The 16,466-nt window shown below is 36.8% G+C and overlaps 1 protein-coding gene across 2 annotated transcripts; it reads right to left on the reverse strand.

Annotated features, from left to right (window-relative positions):
- Positions 1 to 651: 651 nt before the first annotated feature.
- Positions 652 to 8,483, reverse strand: pyroxd2 (pyridine nucleotide-disulphide oxidoreductase domain 2). 2 transcript variants are annotated; one of them, XM_038296229.1, is made up of 16 exons: positions 8,174 to 8,481; positions 7,962 to 7,981; positions 7,780 to 7,873; positions 7,307 to 7,380; positions 6,432 to 6,587; positions 5,042 to 5,195; positions 4,895 to 4,956; positions 4,722 to 4,819; positions 4,508 to 4,649; positions 4,288 to 4,422; positions 4,139 to 4,211; positions 2,428 to 2,581; positions 1,951 to 2,102; positions 1,636 to 1,742; positions 1,200 to 1,320; positions 652 to 987 (listed from the first exon to the last, which is right to left on the reverse strand). In XM_038296229.1, the coding sequence occupies exons 1-16, from the start codon at positions 8,289 to 8,291 to the stop codon at positions 908 to 910; spliced, it is 1,740 nt and encodes a 579-aa protein (XP_038152157.1). In that variant the 5' UTR covers positions 8,292 to 8,481; the 3' UTR covers positions 652 to 907. The 2 variants fall into 2 exon arrangements, 1 of the variants encoding a protein (XP_038152157.1); XR_005281748.1 differs by lacking the exon at positions 652 to 987 and having other exon boundaries at positions 1,287 to 1,320; positions 1,926 to 2,102; positions 8,174 to 8,483.
- Positions 8,484 to 16,466: the final 7,983 nt, after the last annotated feature.

Below are 16,466 nucleotides of genomic sequence, written 5' to 3' on the forward strand. Positions count from 1 at the left end.
GATTCTCGCCAGCAAAGACATCAAAGCAGTTTAGAGTAGGTCTGGGCAATTAATTGCATTTGCAAAATAATTCCAATTGAACAAAATGCAATTTTTGAAATGGCTGAGGCACACATTTTTAATCACACTGTATTTACCAACAGTAAGACAGTAAATGTCACACTCGAGGCCTTTTAGTGGTGGTAAAATGCTTGAAGTGGGTTCGTCGCCACACAGAAAGGTAGAGAGAGTTGCAGCTGTCACGCAGATGCATGCATGCAAGTAGAAGTAAGTAAGTTCTGCAACATTGGACTCTGTGCAAGCAAGCTTTTGAATAATAATAATTCAAACTTTATTGATTTAACATTGGAGAAATGTACCTCTGCATTTAACCCATCCCCTTGTGGAGCAGTGGGCTGCGATCGGGGGAGCAATCGGGGGTAAAGGGTCTTGCTCAGAGACCCAGAGTGGCAGTCTGTAGGAGTGGGGCTTGAACTCAGAACCTCAAAGCTCCAAGCTCTATGCACTAACCACTGGCCCACCACTCCCCAGTAAAGGACCGAAAAGCCTGGGGTGAAACATGTACAAAATCTCTGTTAGTACAATTTTACATAAAATCATAATTTTGGTTAGAAATAATCACAAATTTCAGAAGTTAAAATCAAAGTTCAGAGTTGATGGGAAGATAAATGGAAGGAAATACATAACAATACTGGGGTCACACAGTTATACTCTATGTTGTGTTGTTGTATCAGATAACCTCCCAGTAAATACAGTAAAAAATCCTCGGTGAAGTATTACCAAACTTGAAGTTCAAAGGGTATTAGTACTTATGCAAGACTGACGTTTGTGTTGCAGTTTCATAAAACTGTTTTGCTGACATACGCATACAGTAATGGAAGGGTTTATGAACCCAGCAATAATGCAGTCATATATTTCTGTGATGTTTCAGATCAGATAGAACAGTTAGTGCTGCGTTCCACCCAGAAGAGCCCATCACGCCGCCACCTGGGAATCACCAAACACATAAAAATCACTCACTGTTTAGTCATCTGAGCAAGTAAACAAAGCAACAGTTAAAATGCAGCTTTGAATGACTGAGTAGTTATTTTCTAATACTGTCCAAAAATAAAAACAAAATAATAATGACTATAATTCCACAATATAAAACAACAATAAAGCAGTTTATTATCCCACTAGGAATAAATAAAAAATTCTACCTGGGTGACAGCCACTGCCACACAGATAGAGGCCTTTAACTGGTGAGCGGTAGTCAGAGAGTGAGGGCAAAGGTCGTGCTAGGTAGAGCTGGTCCAAAGACATTGATCCATGGAAGATATTCTGTGAAAACAGGCTCAAAATGTTTGCTATTGTTTGTGATTTTGACCTAAACAGGTACAGAGTTAAAACACAGAAATACACACATACAGTGTCTAGAAACAGATCAGTTAACTAAAAGAGCTGATGTGAACTTTGATTCTGACTCAAAAGTTTGAAATGTGCCTCTAACCATTAACTGCTTAGGCAACAGGCTCTGTGACGGACCAAGATTACTTCCCCCTTCAGCAAAAAGCTGACTGTGTCAAACAAATGAGCTGCGTGTCAACATTCAAATGGCTACTCAGTTTTAGGATGTGTGACGTGTACAGTCTGTACCCCTCCGGTGAGTCCAAAGATCCTTTCCAGGTCTGGGGGTGACAGGATGTCTCTGCCGACGACAGAACTTTTAAACCCTGGGGCATATTGTTCCACCCAGTCAAAAACTACAAAAACAGACAGAGACTTTTTAACTGAAGCTGGTGCAATCAAAAGGTTATCCATATGTCAAACAAACACCTTTGTTTAAGAATTTAAAAGGTCTTTATAATAAACACTTTCTGCCGACTTGTATTCACCAGATTTAAATGTAGTCCGCAAGAGAAAATGTTAGCAAGGCATATTTTTACCATAAATGAAATTTGTGTCTCTAACCAGTGTCTGCAAATGCCTCTCGGTCCTGTTCGGTCCACTCCCTGCCTTCTATGTGGTAGGGGGTAAACTGGGTGAACAGTGACACTACATGGCAGCCAGGGGGAGCTAAAGTGGGGTCCAAAACAGATGGAATGGTCATCTCCAACATAGGTCTATAGGAGAGGAGAACATAATACAGTACAGGTTTTATACAGATTACTCTTCACTAGCTTTTTTAATTAGCTATTTCATATGGTTGGCAGGTGATTTCCAACTATCTACTTATAAAATATTGAATCAGTATGAAATCATATTATATTAATTAATCAATCATACTGCATATATTTTTCACAGAGTAGAAGCAAAAATATTCATCCAATCAAAGGCTAAGCAGGGTAATATTCTGTGTTAAAAGTACCAATTTATGTTTCAGAGTAATAAAGACTTGCAATGAATATGAATGATTCTGAAACAGAAGAATGGAAAAATAGGATATACCTTGCTGAGGGGCGCCCATTCATGGCCTCCTTATACGCTGCCTCTAGTACATCCACATGTTCACAGTTTAGATGTATTGAGCACTGATGATGGGGTCCAGGTTTATTATGTGGGGTGGGTGATGCCAGGAAGTTTGGAAGCTTGTCTACTGCCACTAAAGAGGTAGATGCCCAAAAAGAACAGTTTTGTTTTATAGTTGATGAAAAGGAGAGAACTTCTGCCATTTCTTAAGACATTTTAACAAATCCCAAAGGTTAATAAAATGCAGGAATGAGGCATGCAAACTGCTTCGATAAAACATGTGTAAACTGATCATTAGCTCTTAGGAGCTCGGCAAATTAAAGAGAGAGGTCATATGATGGGATCTAATCTTTCTAATAAATTCAACGGTTACATTCTTTCATCATTAAAGGAGCCAAAACGCAGTGACAGAGAAGAAGGGGGGCAGTGCCTTTTAGGAGGAATAGTGAAAAAGTTGCCAATTTTCTGCAAAGTCACAACCTACAGACCTGCAAATTTCATGTGTGCATCAGAGTTACTCAAGTATAACATGGGAATCAGTGTTCAAAAAGCTGCGTTCAAGTGGAATAAATGAAGTGGTTAGTCCAGTGCAAACATGTTCTGTGGAGGGATAAACAATATCTTTCCATTAGGCAATATGGGTCTGGCAATTGTCAGGTCTTTGTCTGCTCTTCCTCAAGTGTAGAGTTGGGGCAGAAGGGACCTAATGTGAGATCATACCTAGATAAGGGAGTTTGGTGCAGAAGAATTTGATAGGCCTGACCTCCACCCTATAGAACATCTTGGGGATGAATAAGGGGGCGGAGACTGTGAACCAGAGCTTCTGGTTCAAAAATCTATGACAGTGTATTAGTGTAAAGAAAAGAATAAAATGTGGCCAGAGAGGAGCAGTAAATATGCCAATAAACTTTTAAGTTCCTAAATTCAATTAACATGTTAAGAAAAAAAAACATTCAATGTCAAACTGTTGGAAATTTGAAAGATGAAAATTATGATTTTACAATTTTGCAGGCATGAATTTATGGAACTAAACTTAATCTGTGACCCATAGTGCAATGCTTTTATATCAGTCGATTTTGATATGAGCCAGAATTAAAAATGTAACCCAAACCTATTTAATCATAACCTTTAGAATAGGCCAGCCCTTCAGCCAGCCTTGATACGAGTGGCCCTGAGAGGTTGGGAGACTGAATCCTTTTCTCTTACCCTAATTCTCCGTAATGCCATGTAGTTCTGATCACAATATATACCAATACTGTATTATTGCACATCCCTAGGTTAGTTTCAGGTCATCTTTTAACTTTGATGAATAATTTTGTTCTGGAAGTTCACTTATTTTCTTTTTCTACATTAAAATTAGCTAATAATTCTTTAATATTATTCTTGGAATGTGCTGTAAAGGACTGATCAACCTGACTGTCAAAGTAGCTGCGTATTGGCTTCTTTTTCTCCTTCCTTGTTCACATTGCAGTCTCTAAGTAAAACATTTTCACACGTTAGACAGTAACTACAAATTCCTTTAAAGTGAATACATTTCTGTCGGATTCTAAAACCAAATGCAAATAAAAGAAGCCTTACGGAAAATAAGAAGGTACTACACCTTCAACATAACATCCCTTTTAGGATTCTGCTATACTTCAAAATAGGACAGATTACAATGAAGGCTGTAACAGAAGCAGGACAGGCTCACCATTAATCTTCGTAACAGGTGACGTATAGTCTATCTGATCTACAGCTTTCATGAACTCTTCAGAAAGAGCCTCCTAATGAACAGAAGTTAGGGATCAGCCATACAATTTCATGAGCAATGCCAACATAAGATGCAATTCTCAGTATTACCTTCGGCGTCAGGCTCTTAAAGGTAATATAGGGGGTGGCATTTGATAAAACCACTTTACTGTGAATTTCTGTGCCGTCTTTTAGGGATACTCCTTTAGCTGCACCCTCTGAATCAATGAGGATCCGTCCTACATCCTGTCAAAGACGCAGTGGAGAAACATCCAACCAGGTTCCTCAAGCAGAAATTGGAAAATATAATCACTTTTAACAACCACCTTACCTTTTCTGTAAAAATGTCTACTCCGTAAGACTGAGCAGCCTTTGCTATAGCACGGGACACACCTCCCATGCCTCCCTCCACATAACCCCATGCTCCTTTCTCTTTCTCCAGTTCCCCCATTACGTGGTGCAAGAGTACGTACCTTGTTTGAAAGCATTTGGCATTTAATTCTGCTCCGGTACATTTATAATGGTGAGCAAGAGATGTTTCTCACCCACTACCGGGGTTACTAGGACTGGTCATGGCTCCTATAACACCGTCAGTGGCCAATGTTGCTCTCAGTGGCTCTGAATCGAACCACTGAGTGAGAATCTTTGACACAGAAGAGACGAATAATAAAGACACAGTCGAGAAGGTGCGCTTCATTTGATAAAAGATCCAACACACCTTCATTATTGGTGCTGTTATAATCTGATAAAGGTCTGGAATATTTCCTCCAAGTTTGAGACCTTTGGATCCAAAAAGAAACCAGTTAAAGCACTGAAGTTAAAGGAAAATGGAAAACAATCATTTATCATGGATTGGTCCACGAACCACATTTGAGAAAAGGCAGCAGTGTTTTGGCAGCGGTCAGCCTCTTCCTTGGTGATCCAGCAGTAATTCCTCGTATATCTACAGGTGGAGCGTCTAGTAGAGGGTGGATAGCGCTGGCTAACTTTTCAAGGTATGCAGCAAACTCTGGATAATTCTAAAAAACAATGGGGAAAATGTAGGAGAGTAAAGGGAAGCAAAGCAAATGACAGTCTAAGGAGAAATCTAGTGATGGGTCCAGAAACTCCAGTGCGTCGGTGCATACGTCAAGCTCCTAGAGTAAAACCCTGTATCACCGCACGTATCGTTTCAAGAAAGTCCCATGACTGATACAGGAGCTGTTAAGAACTCACTGCGCTACATTTGTTTATAAGTGCATCTGCCAAAAAATTCCTCTGATCTTTTGAGGTTCATTATCAGATTCATGAAAAATATGAAGCAGCCTCAGGAAAAACAGGTTTTAGCTGCCTGGGGCCATTTTGATCGCATTTTTGTTTGAATTTTCTCATTGGACCATTCTTTTCCTCTCATTATCACTCGAGTTATTGGAATTTAAATTAAATTCAAATTGACTTTTAATTTACAGTACTTTACTTATTGTTTTCTATCATAGTCCATATTCTCATTAAGGTCATGGTTTTGGTTCTGTTTAAGTGTTTATTTCCATTTTGTGTTTTTCTGGTATTTTTTGGTTATATTTGAGTTCTTATGCATTTTTTATTTACCCTCTGTTTCCCTCTTGTGTCAGTCTCCTTCTCCTATCTAATTTCTAGCAACTTCTGTCCACACCTGTTCCTCATCTCCTAAGCTAATTTCTCTTCCCATTTTTTCTGTCTCCCTTATATATGCCTCCTGTTTGGTTTCTTAGTTCCTCATGTTTTTCCTGATGCCTCCTGAATTTTTGGTTTTTGGTATTTTTTTTTTTTTTTTTTGTTTTTTGTGGAATTTTGCTTCTGTTTTCCTTTAAATCATTATTAAAGCTGCATCTCTGCCGCCTTCCGTCTCTGCATTTGGGTCCTCAACTAACTTCCACTAAAACTGACAATTCACATGTTCAGCTAAATGTTAATGTGTTCACACCATTTATTGACTGCATCTAAAAATATTAAAGCTATTTTCATTTGAAACGAAGATAAGAAAATATACTATTTAACACAGAATTACTTATTATTGTACTAGTTTATCAAATCAGTGGTAGTTTAGTCTGTCAAATAGGCTGGATGTAGGGATTTTAAAGGTCCAGTAGGTGTCAGTATTGAGTAACATAGAATCAAGGCAGTATCAATACAGTTTTCAATCTTTCATGACGCCTCATCAACTCATCACTAGTTTTCATGCAGCAAAACAGGTCACACACAGCACACAGTCATTTATTAAATATGCTTAAATAAACCTTAGCGTCCTTTTGTGAAAACTTGCCAATCTCATCCTGGTTTTTTGCCAGATCTGAACCCAGGATAAGGGACCTTGGTGGGGCCCCCTTTACACCCTCCTCCAACATGGGGGTGTAAGAATGGGGGTCTCTCATGAATACATTCAGCCCATGTTTCTGCACACAAATAAAAAACAAAGAAATTGAGAAAAACAGGGATATCACTTGTGCATTCATTTTAAGAGTGTAAGACATCAGCAAAATGCAGTTGAAACCAGAATTTTACATAAACTGAATAAAAAAACACTTTTTTTTACATCTGTTATCAGAAGCACTTATAAACAGTATGTCAGCTTTCATACAAAAGGAAAAGCAGAGAGTGTACATTTCCCAGAGAATACAAATTTTAGGTAAAACAAAATTATTTCTCCCTTGACCGTAAGCAAAGTTAGCTCTTAAGATGCTGGCAACCATGGAAATTCCCCCTACAAGGAAGAAGCATTGAAAGTCAAATTTGAGCATGAAAATACACTTATGTATGTTTTTGTAGGCAGGATCTGTCATTTTATCAAACAATTTTTTATTATTTTTATTTATTTATTTTTTTTCCCCTAAAATAATCACAATTACTCATAGGGAAGTGCAGGGGTTTGTTGCATTATGTTGTGCAGCTGCTGGAGAAACTGTTTCCCTTTAAGTTAAATTGCATCAAGAGAAAAGAACATCTTCTCACATTGAGTAAACCAGAAGTAGATATAAAATCTAAACAGGGAATTTAGACTAATTTAATGTCTGTCAGTGACAAATGGAATATCGAGTACACTTTTATACAGTTTATGTAAATATCTGGTTCAGACAGTAAATGAAATGTTTGGAAGTGATTTGGATCTTTATACCTTAAGCTCGAGATCCCTGTAAATGTGAGGTCGTAACAAACTGAGCAAATAAGAACACCTGGAGAAGTGAAAACCTGAAGACAAGAGATTTTCTTTTAGACTGAATGAAAACAGTATAGTAAGTAAAGCGAAAAACAGATAATTGAAAAAAACTAAATATTTTAGCTGTTTTTTCTTTGCTTCTACTTGGAAAGGAAATTAATAAAAATACTTCTTCCAATGTTCATGAATAAAGAACGTGCCATGAAGTGATACCTAGAACTGCCCAATAAGCCACTGCACTGAGTAAGCTTATTACCTCATTCCTTTAGTTTATATTATAAGCTGCAAAATAAAAACTCATGAGCTGATACTATGAACAATTAAAACCTATTGCTTTGTTAGTTCACATAATCAGCTGTTTATTGTAATTGCATGACTCGTTTCTTGTGAACTAGTTACGCAGGTTTGTTTCCTGTTTGGATCCATCCTACCAGGAAATATCTCCTCTGAAACAGCAGCTCCTCCAAGCACATGTCTGCGTTCCAGCACTGCAGTCTTCACACCTCCCTTCTGAAGATAGGCAGCCTGCACACACATAGTACCTTTGATCCCATGCTGGAAGATATACAGGTGTAAAGACTAAACAGGTTAGGAAATAATTGCATGAACTCACTGCCACCAGGCCGTTATGCCCTGCAGAGAAAACAGGTTTTGCATGTGATTACATTTCAATTGCATGAACAAAATAAAAGCTTGGTGTTTAGTTGCATCTGAATTGTGCAGGTTAAAAAGCAGGTAAAATTAGACATGCTGAATTCAGCAAATCCAAATCACAGACATGGCACTCCAAGTTTTAGTTTCCAAAACTTTGTGACTTATTTTCACCTCCTCCGATGATCAGCGCGTCATAGTTTGTTTTTAAAGCGGAGTGATTTGATCTTGATCCTCTCAGTAGCAGAGCCTGGAGCCGACGACCTCGATTCGTCCACACAGCTGCAGCCATGGCAGTACAAGTACCCCTTTCTGTTTGCTGCAGCGATGTGCTTTTCTGGCAGTAGGGAAATGATCATGTTATCTAACATCGATCCCGCCTCTTTTCCTTTTCTGTGCTCGGAAAATTTGGTCCGGGTCTCAAGCTGCAACAGCACCTCGCTCTGTCCACTTTTTTTAATCCCCATCTTTGCCGCTGCAGCCTCTGAAGAATCAACAGTCTTCCGTGTATGGCAAGCCTTTTTAACATAAATTCGGTTTCGTCTGACCATCCATAATATCTTAAGATACATTTTGACAAGAAAAAAAACACACTTTGACAAGTCAGAATGTCAATTTAAGATATCTTTAATGCAAAAAGCTGAATAATTTAAGATATCTTAAATTCATTTAGAGATATCTTAAAAGGAATTTCGAATAGTCGAAATTACAAATCAGGATATCTTTAAATTTCCTAAAATACATTTAAGATATCATAAATCATCGTGGCATTTGAGATATATTTAATTATTATGACTAGTCAAACTGAAATCGAGATATCTTGAAATAACTTTACGACTTGTCGTAATTTAATCGTAGATATCTGAATGTGTATTTCAAATAGTCAGTAATTCATTCTAGATATCTTAAATTGACGTCTCCATACAAGTTAAGGGTAAATCTGACGTCATTTCGACTAGTCTGAATGTTATTAGAGATATCTGGAATAGGTATTTTGACTAGTCAAAATATAATTAGAGATATCTTAAATCGCTAAAACGTCTAGTCTTAAAACAATTACATCTTGAATGGTTGGCCCCCTACGCAAATGTGGACTAGGACGTCTCTTTGCAGATGTGAAGGTGTGAAAAATTCTTCTCAAACCCCTTTGACAAAGTGGTGCCTGACCGGATTTTATTTATACCCTAACACTTAGCAGAATTTAACAGGATGGTGAGCCGTTTAAACACGAAAACAATAGCAAAGCACTATTAATTACTATGTTAATAACTGTGTAAAGTTCATTGGACTGTTGGTAAAAAAAAAACACACCCATATAATATGTTTTAAACCGCAATAAAGATCTTAAAAGAATAATGTATTTGACTATTTTACTTTTCACACTGCGACTTGGAATTATGGGTAATTCAGAGCGTAGATTAAAACCAACCCTTATGTAAAATGTGCGTAATGGTTGGGCGGGGGGGATGGGGTGTTGTACATTATGGGGCCCACCCAGATAATGTTGCTTATGGGCCTATTCTTGTGTCGTTACGCCATAGGTTATTATATAATAACTTCGACGGTGGGCCAAATATTGCCAATTGAAATATTATCTTGCAAAATATTCAGTGGTGGACAAAGTAATCAACAGTAGTACTTGAGTTAATTGATACTGATATTTTTGATATTGATACTGGTAGTCAAATCTTACTCAACTACAAGTAAACGTTACCTGATAAAACATTTACTGAAGTTGAAGTACTGAAGTACTGTCTTTTAAAAATAGTTAAGTAAATTTAAAAGTATTTAAGTATTCCAAAATACAAATCATATTTTGTAATATCAGTACATTTCTGTCTAATTTTAAAGAACCTTGTAACTTTCAGAAACAACCCTGTGTACTGGCCCCTTGAACCACTCTGCCACCATTTCTAAACCACCTGTGAAGAACTTTAGCATATAAATGCCACAAAAACATAAGGACAGCTATTTTGATTAGTATTTCATATTTAGAAACAAACCAAAAAAAAAACAAAACAGGAGTGTCTTGCTTCTCCTCACATTGAGCCTATGGATAGAAGTTTAAGATAGTCTGTTAAAACAAAGAAACTACAACTCTGATTTGAGAACTCCTCCTACTGAACAACTTGGCCCACATGGCAACAACTAACACTGTAATAACATTTATAAACTGCAAATAATATCTGCCCTGAGTTTCTCACATTTGTGGAATGTCATGCTAATCTGTAAAACAGTGGTGTCCAAATTCAGTTCTAAGGGCTACTGTCTTGCATGTTGAAATCGCATTTGAAAAAAAAAAAAAAAGCAACAGTGGATTACAAAGCTAAGCTGAGCCAAAAGTAACAAGTAACTAGCAGCGTTCTCGAATATAGAGGAGTAGAAAGTACAATATTTCACTTTTTTAATGTAGTGGAGTAAAAGTCATACGTACCCCCCTCCCCCACAAACACAAAAAAAAGACTCAAGTAAAGATACTCAAAAAAGTTCTTAACAGTAATCAAGTAAATGTACTTTGTTACTTTCTACCACTGAAAATATTGTATTTGATTATAATACGTTTTACTTACTATAATCTGCTTTACTTACTTACTTACTTTGAAACCAGTAAGTTGATTTTCCTCTAAATTTACATGTTTAATAAATGAAATCCACCTCTGTGTATTAGATTCTCCTTATAAGTCTGACTGATCTGTGAAGATCTTTGGGGTTTTTTTTAGAAATAATTTGTGAAAAAACAGATAAATTATTTTCAAGAAGCAGAGCAGACATGTCATTGGTTAAGCTGTAGAGGTTTTAAACATTGTTTGGTTAAAAATAAAATCCACAAAATTGAAATATGTTAGAGAACACTGTTTTCTCTAGCATAGAAGCCCCAAGACACATGTAATGGGACATACTCGACTCAGATTAGACCAAAATTTACCTAATGGCCTGCAAAAGGTAATGTGCAGTGGAAACTGAACTGAACACATCACCCACAGTAGAGATTGCATTAGGTGCGTACTAGGGGTGTAGGAAATAATCAATTTGGAGAAATATCGTGATTTTCAGCTGCCCGATAGGATATTGATCTTTCAGTTGTTAGTATCAATTTCAAAGAAACAAATACATTTTACCTAAAACAATGAGGGAGTGGCTGTGCAAAGGTAGCCTAGTGATGAGCCCTTTTCCTGTGCAGCACCATATCTGTAGTTAAGGCAATCACAGTGCAAGACATGGACTGCCACAAACCCCAAACAACGTAACTGAAAGATCAATACCTTCTGATAAATATATACAGCACTTGCTTTTTTATGTATTCATTTAAATTCGATAGCTGGGAACAAAGGTGTAACTTAGTAAGGAAAGTTGGTGGGGACACTAAGGGTGGCAGCTGATGAACTTACACTTACTTGACAGAAACGCTTTCAAAAGGGGTTGTTTTTTCCAAAAATTAGCTCAAACATATATACTGATATTTATATTTATAGGTAGTTAAACGTTATTGGAAAAAAAAGGATGTATAACAGCCAATTCTGATGCCAACAGCAATAAATAATGCCTCCCTAGAATGGAAACAATTTCAGTTTCATTCATCCATCAATCCACCCAGAAAAATGTGGATGGATTGACGGATGTTTTCCCTTTCAGCTACATCAGTGATGATCTTCCTTCAAAAGCAGCAAAATTAAATTTAGAAATTTGACCCAAATATTTTTGAGAGCCAAAGTCTATGTATTGAAAATATTGGTGGGGACATGGCAGCACCAGTTCTTCAGAAAGTTACACCCATGGCTGGGAAAAATATCGCAGTGTATACTGTTATTACAATATCATGATAATATCGTATCGTGATCCAAGTATTGTGACATGTATCATATCGCAACACCCATGACAATACTCACCCCTAGTGGGTACCTTAGGGAAGTAGGTCAGAAGACATATAGAACTAGAACCAAGAATACAGTGAAAGAAAACCTGCAAAAGATTGACATTAGGGCACAGGTTCAACCTTCCAGCAGGACAGTGAGCCCAAAGCTGGAGTGACAATGTGTGGTTTAGGTCTACCTGCTGGGCCTAGACCCCAATCTAATTAGAAATATTGGATAAAGATATAGATAAAAGCTGAAATTACAGTTCATAAATAGACTTAATCCAATATGATTTAGCATTAACTATTTTGCAATAAATATACACACACAAAAAAAAAATTCCAGTTTTTGGATGTGAAAAGAGAATTACAACAAAAGTCTGTAGCTTTAATGGAAGGAAAGGATGACTCAGCAAAGCAGACAAAATGATAAATATATGTGCTAAATCATTTTCATTTTTAAGATATGATGAAATACATATATTGCTTTCACCACAAAATCTTACTTAACTAGAAAGCTTCTAAATGTGAACAGTTATAGATCATTTTCTTTGCAAGAGTGCTACTTTTATGATAAATGAAAGCAGTAGATTATGCTGTAAGTATCCAAAAAGACCAAAAGGGGGCAGAGCGGACAAACCTTTAAACCCATTTTAGTTTGACAAATCTCACTAATTTTAGCATAATGTGGAAATAGCTAATAAATAAATAAGGAAAGACCTTCTGCTGATATTCTTGTGAATGTATTAATGATTCACATTTTCATAAAAGTAAAGGGGGAAATAAACAGGAAACATATACAGTACCTGTTTTCCATACTTTCTTCATAATGCAATTCATTTTCTAACACTAACAAATTGCAAACTTCTAAAATACGAAATTTCTTCAAGGCAATCATTTCACAGCTTGTCCGGATGTTCACTCAAGTCATGTCAAGGTATAAGAGCTCACCTTAAGAACTTTTAGAGGGGCTCTTAACGCAAAATGGTTTCCTAGTGCTGCTGTTAAAGGTGTCATCTTGGCCTAGTGGTTCATTTACTATACATTAATGAGGTAAGAGGCCATAGATCATGATGTCCACCTACATAGCTGCAGTCTGTTAGGTCAAGCTGGAGATTGCCTGTCAAAATCTGAAGGAAGAAGTAAATACTTTTATTGGGGGAAAAATAACCAAACACAGCAGAAGATAAGCAAGTTAGAGTCTCATCTGTTCCATATAGTGAGGATTTTGACTGGATTTTGCTTAGGCAGCGTAAAATAATTCCTGAGGTTTACTGAGATTGTGCACTCTCTCCGCAGGAGGGGATGAAATAGGAAGCTACTGTGATCTAGGGTTTCCTAAAAGACTTAACCCCCCCCTTCCTTCACCATATTAGACTAGCATTAGTTTCACGAATGAGAAATGATCCTGATATTGTGTCTGCTTGGTTTTCCTTAAAGGAGCGTCTGCGGCAGCGGCCAATCAACCTTAACTGGATCAGACTATCCAGGCAGGAGATTTTGTTCTTGTAAGCAGAAATTAACACTTCATTCCCCTTTGTCGGCAGAAATTCAACACTGCAGCCGTTGAAGGCTCTCTCAGGCAATAAAGGACCAAAATCTAATTACACTTTAACAGCTCTGCACCAAAACACAATTACCCTTTTTTTAGTTAAAACGAAAAAAAAAAAAAAAGTGGGGGAGGTTGCAGGGGCAGGCAAATACATTCACTGGTGATGTTATGTTTCTGAGCATTTATCAACAGTAGTCAAAAACTATAGTTTCCCAGTGATTCTAAAATGAGCTTAAATAAATGTTCCTTACTTTCTCGGTTCATTTGGATAGATAGTAACCGAAAACCTGGAATGGGCTTCATGTAAACAATTAGTCTCAATTAACAAGTGGACACCGGTCCTTATGGAAGCCTAACGAAAAAATGAATAATGATAAGTTTGAGAGATGCAAATCATACAGGATCTCTTTAACGTCATCGCATATAGAAATTAGAAATGTGGGAATTCCAGCATAGCACCCACCTTTAAGGATAACACTGCAGTAGGAAGGGGTTAGGGCTACTGTCCTAGTGTATAAAACCCTTCGTTTTTCCCTCTTTACTACATATTCTAATTGAGATTTTTTTAAATGATCTTGCGAATTATTCTTTAAGAATAATCGAGATCTCAAATCTTTCTTTATGCGGCTTTTTCACTTGCTTTATATCCACTCCCTGTTTAGTTTGATCTAATATTATTGTTATTTTATTATCTTGTGTTTTTCCACTTGCTTCTGCTATAAAACATACATAAATGACCTGGTAAACTTATGAGAGAAACACGCATATTGTTTATGAATAACAGAGAATTTGGCATAGAAACGCATTTAAATTTGAATTCAAGCCTGGTGGTATACAGTCACAGTTGACTTGGTGATATTCTTAGACTTTTGTTGTCCTTTTGTATACACAAAGTGTATAAAAAATAAAATTTCATTTTGGAAAGCTTTCATGACATTTACATTTCTTAAAGTACAGCACTTACCAAATTGAAACAGTGTGGGAGTAAAACATGGTGCAAAAAAACCGCATTGGTATGGAAGTTCCGAGCATTAAATATATACGGTGCAATCATGCAGAGTTTTGGTTTCATGTTGTCAGTGTGATGCACAGTCTGTGACATGATTTAGAGTGTTTTTTAACAGTTCAGCTGTCTGATGGCGGTGGGGAAGAATCTATTTCAGAATCTGCTAGACCTGCATCAAATGCTGCGAAGCCTCTTCCCAGAGGGCAGCAAGGAGAAGAGTCCATGGTGGGGGTGTGAGGGGTCATTTATGATGTCACGGGCTCAGGACATGCAGCGCTGGGATGAAATGTCTTTAATGGAGAGAAGAGGAGCCCCAATGATCTTCTCTGCTGTTCTCACCACTCGTCTCACTTCCTTCCAGTGTGAGGCGCTGCAGCCTCCACACCACACAGTCTAAAACTATACATAAAAGTCTGATTCCTTATCCTGATCTACCTTAATTTCGGGGTGTGTATGTGCATGATCGTTATTTTGTAACCATTAAGTCTAAATGAAGCAACGGACTCCCTGCTGCCTTAAAGGGATTAAACCTGTAAAGAAAGGTTTCTTTTGGAACTTTAGTAGCATACTTTCACTAAAACATCTGCTTTCGTTATATGGTAATTAGCCTGTATTTATATGGAAGCTGAGCAGCAGCCATCCTGTCTCATTATATTTTTCAGTTTTTAACAGAAAAAAATACACTGAAGAAAATAAATGTTTTATCCATCCATCAATCCGTCAATCTGCATTTGTATATTTACAATTATCATAAAGAAAGATGCAAGTGAAGCTTTTTTTGCTTTGATTTGATACTTTTAAAGTTAAACAGTTTCAATAATTTTCTAATTAAAAATCCACAACATTCTGTGTGAGATTAACGATCAAATATCTTGGTACCACACAAAGGGAGCAGAGTAGTAAGGGAGACAAAAATAACTACAACAACAAATAGAAAAACAAACAAAAAAACAGGGAGCTGCAGGAAAAAAGCTGCAGCAAATTGTCATAGCAACTACTTGAAGGTATCTTTATGCCAACCAGCTGTCTGCAATCTCAGATCACAAACTGCTATCATGTGCTTTGGTCAAATGAGACGCAGCTCTAGCTTTTAGCTAAAAAAAACTCGTGATGGATATATTCTAAAATAAAGAATTATTTTGTGGAAAAGCACCTCATTCCCACTGTGATTTATATAAAGGTCTGTTTCCCTTCTAAAGGCATCAGGGACTTTGTCAAGGTGCAGAAGCACATGGCATCATGCAATCTCTAAATACCAGGATTTAATGAAATATCAGGTGGATTCTAAAAACAAACTAATAAATGGATCGGCAATAGGTCTTTCAACAGGAAAAAGAGCTAAAAATGGCCGAAGCTACACATAGAGTGTTTACAGGCCTTTCCCAAGCCTTTCACAATATTTGAATTGAGATCAAAGGTCACTCTCTTTAAGCTGCAACCTTTTAAATATTATAGAATAGTAGCGTTTGACTGTAAAAAAAAAAGAAAAAAAAAAGGTCAAATTCTCATACTGTGCAAATATTTTTTTTTTGTTTATTTTGTTTTTTGCTATTAAATAGATGCACACAAAATTGAATTGTAGTTGTTTTTTTGCACTGGTGCACTACAACAAAAATAATACCAAAAGGTCAGACCACTTCTTGCATGCTATTAGAGCTAGATACCCTGATTTAGCAGAAATTTCTGAAATTAAATATACATTACTGGAATCTAGTAATACATTACTACAACAAGTATATGTTGTACTTTACTTTTACTTTGTCTTAGCTATTTTAAATTTTAAATATTTCAGAATGTAAAATCAAAGGTTTATTATTTAAACTATTATTTAGCTTTTTTAATTACGTGGGTAGTGAAATGGAGCCTACTTACTTTACTTCAGTAAGTAAGAAAATTACTTTCATGTATATGTATTACTTCGATGTACTTTTTATTATTTATTTATTTATTTATACTTTAGTAATATACTTTCTACTCGAGCAACTCTACCCCAGGGCGGAGCTAGATGGTGGGCCAGGGGTGGCCATGGCCACCCTTAGCCAATCATTGGCCACCC

Source organism: Cyprinodon tularosa, unplaced genomic scaffold (assembly GCF_016077235.1).
Source record: "Cyprinodon tularosa strain WSP-4 unplaced genomic scaffold, ASM1607723v1 ctg37, whole genome shotgun sequence".
Classification (NCBI taxonomy): Eukaryota; Metazoa; Chordata; class Actinopteri; order Cyprinodontiformes; family Cyprinodontidae; genus Cyprinodon; species Cyprinodon tularosa.

Coding starts and splice junctions, on each gene's coding strand:
- pyroxd2 (XM_038296229.1), bottom strand. CDS start 8,291: ATGGCTGCAGCTGTGTGGACGAATCGAGGTCGTCGGCTCCAGGCTCTG. Junction 2,582..4,138: donor ACCTGTTACGAAGATTAATG/GTGAGCCTGTCC, acceptor CTACCTCTTTAG/TGGCAGTAGACAAGCTTCCA. Junction 988..1,199: donor TGGCAGTGGCTGTCACCCAG/GTAGAATTTTTT, acceptor GGTGATTCCCAG/GTGGCGGCGTGATGGGCTCT.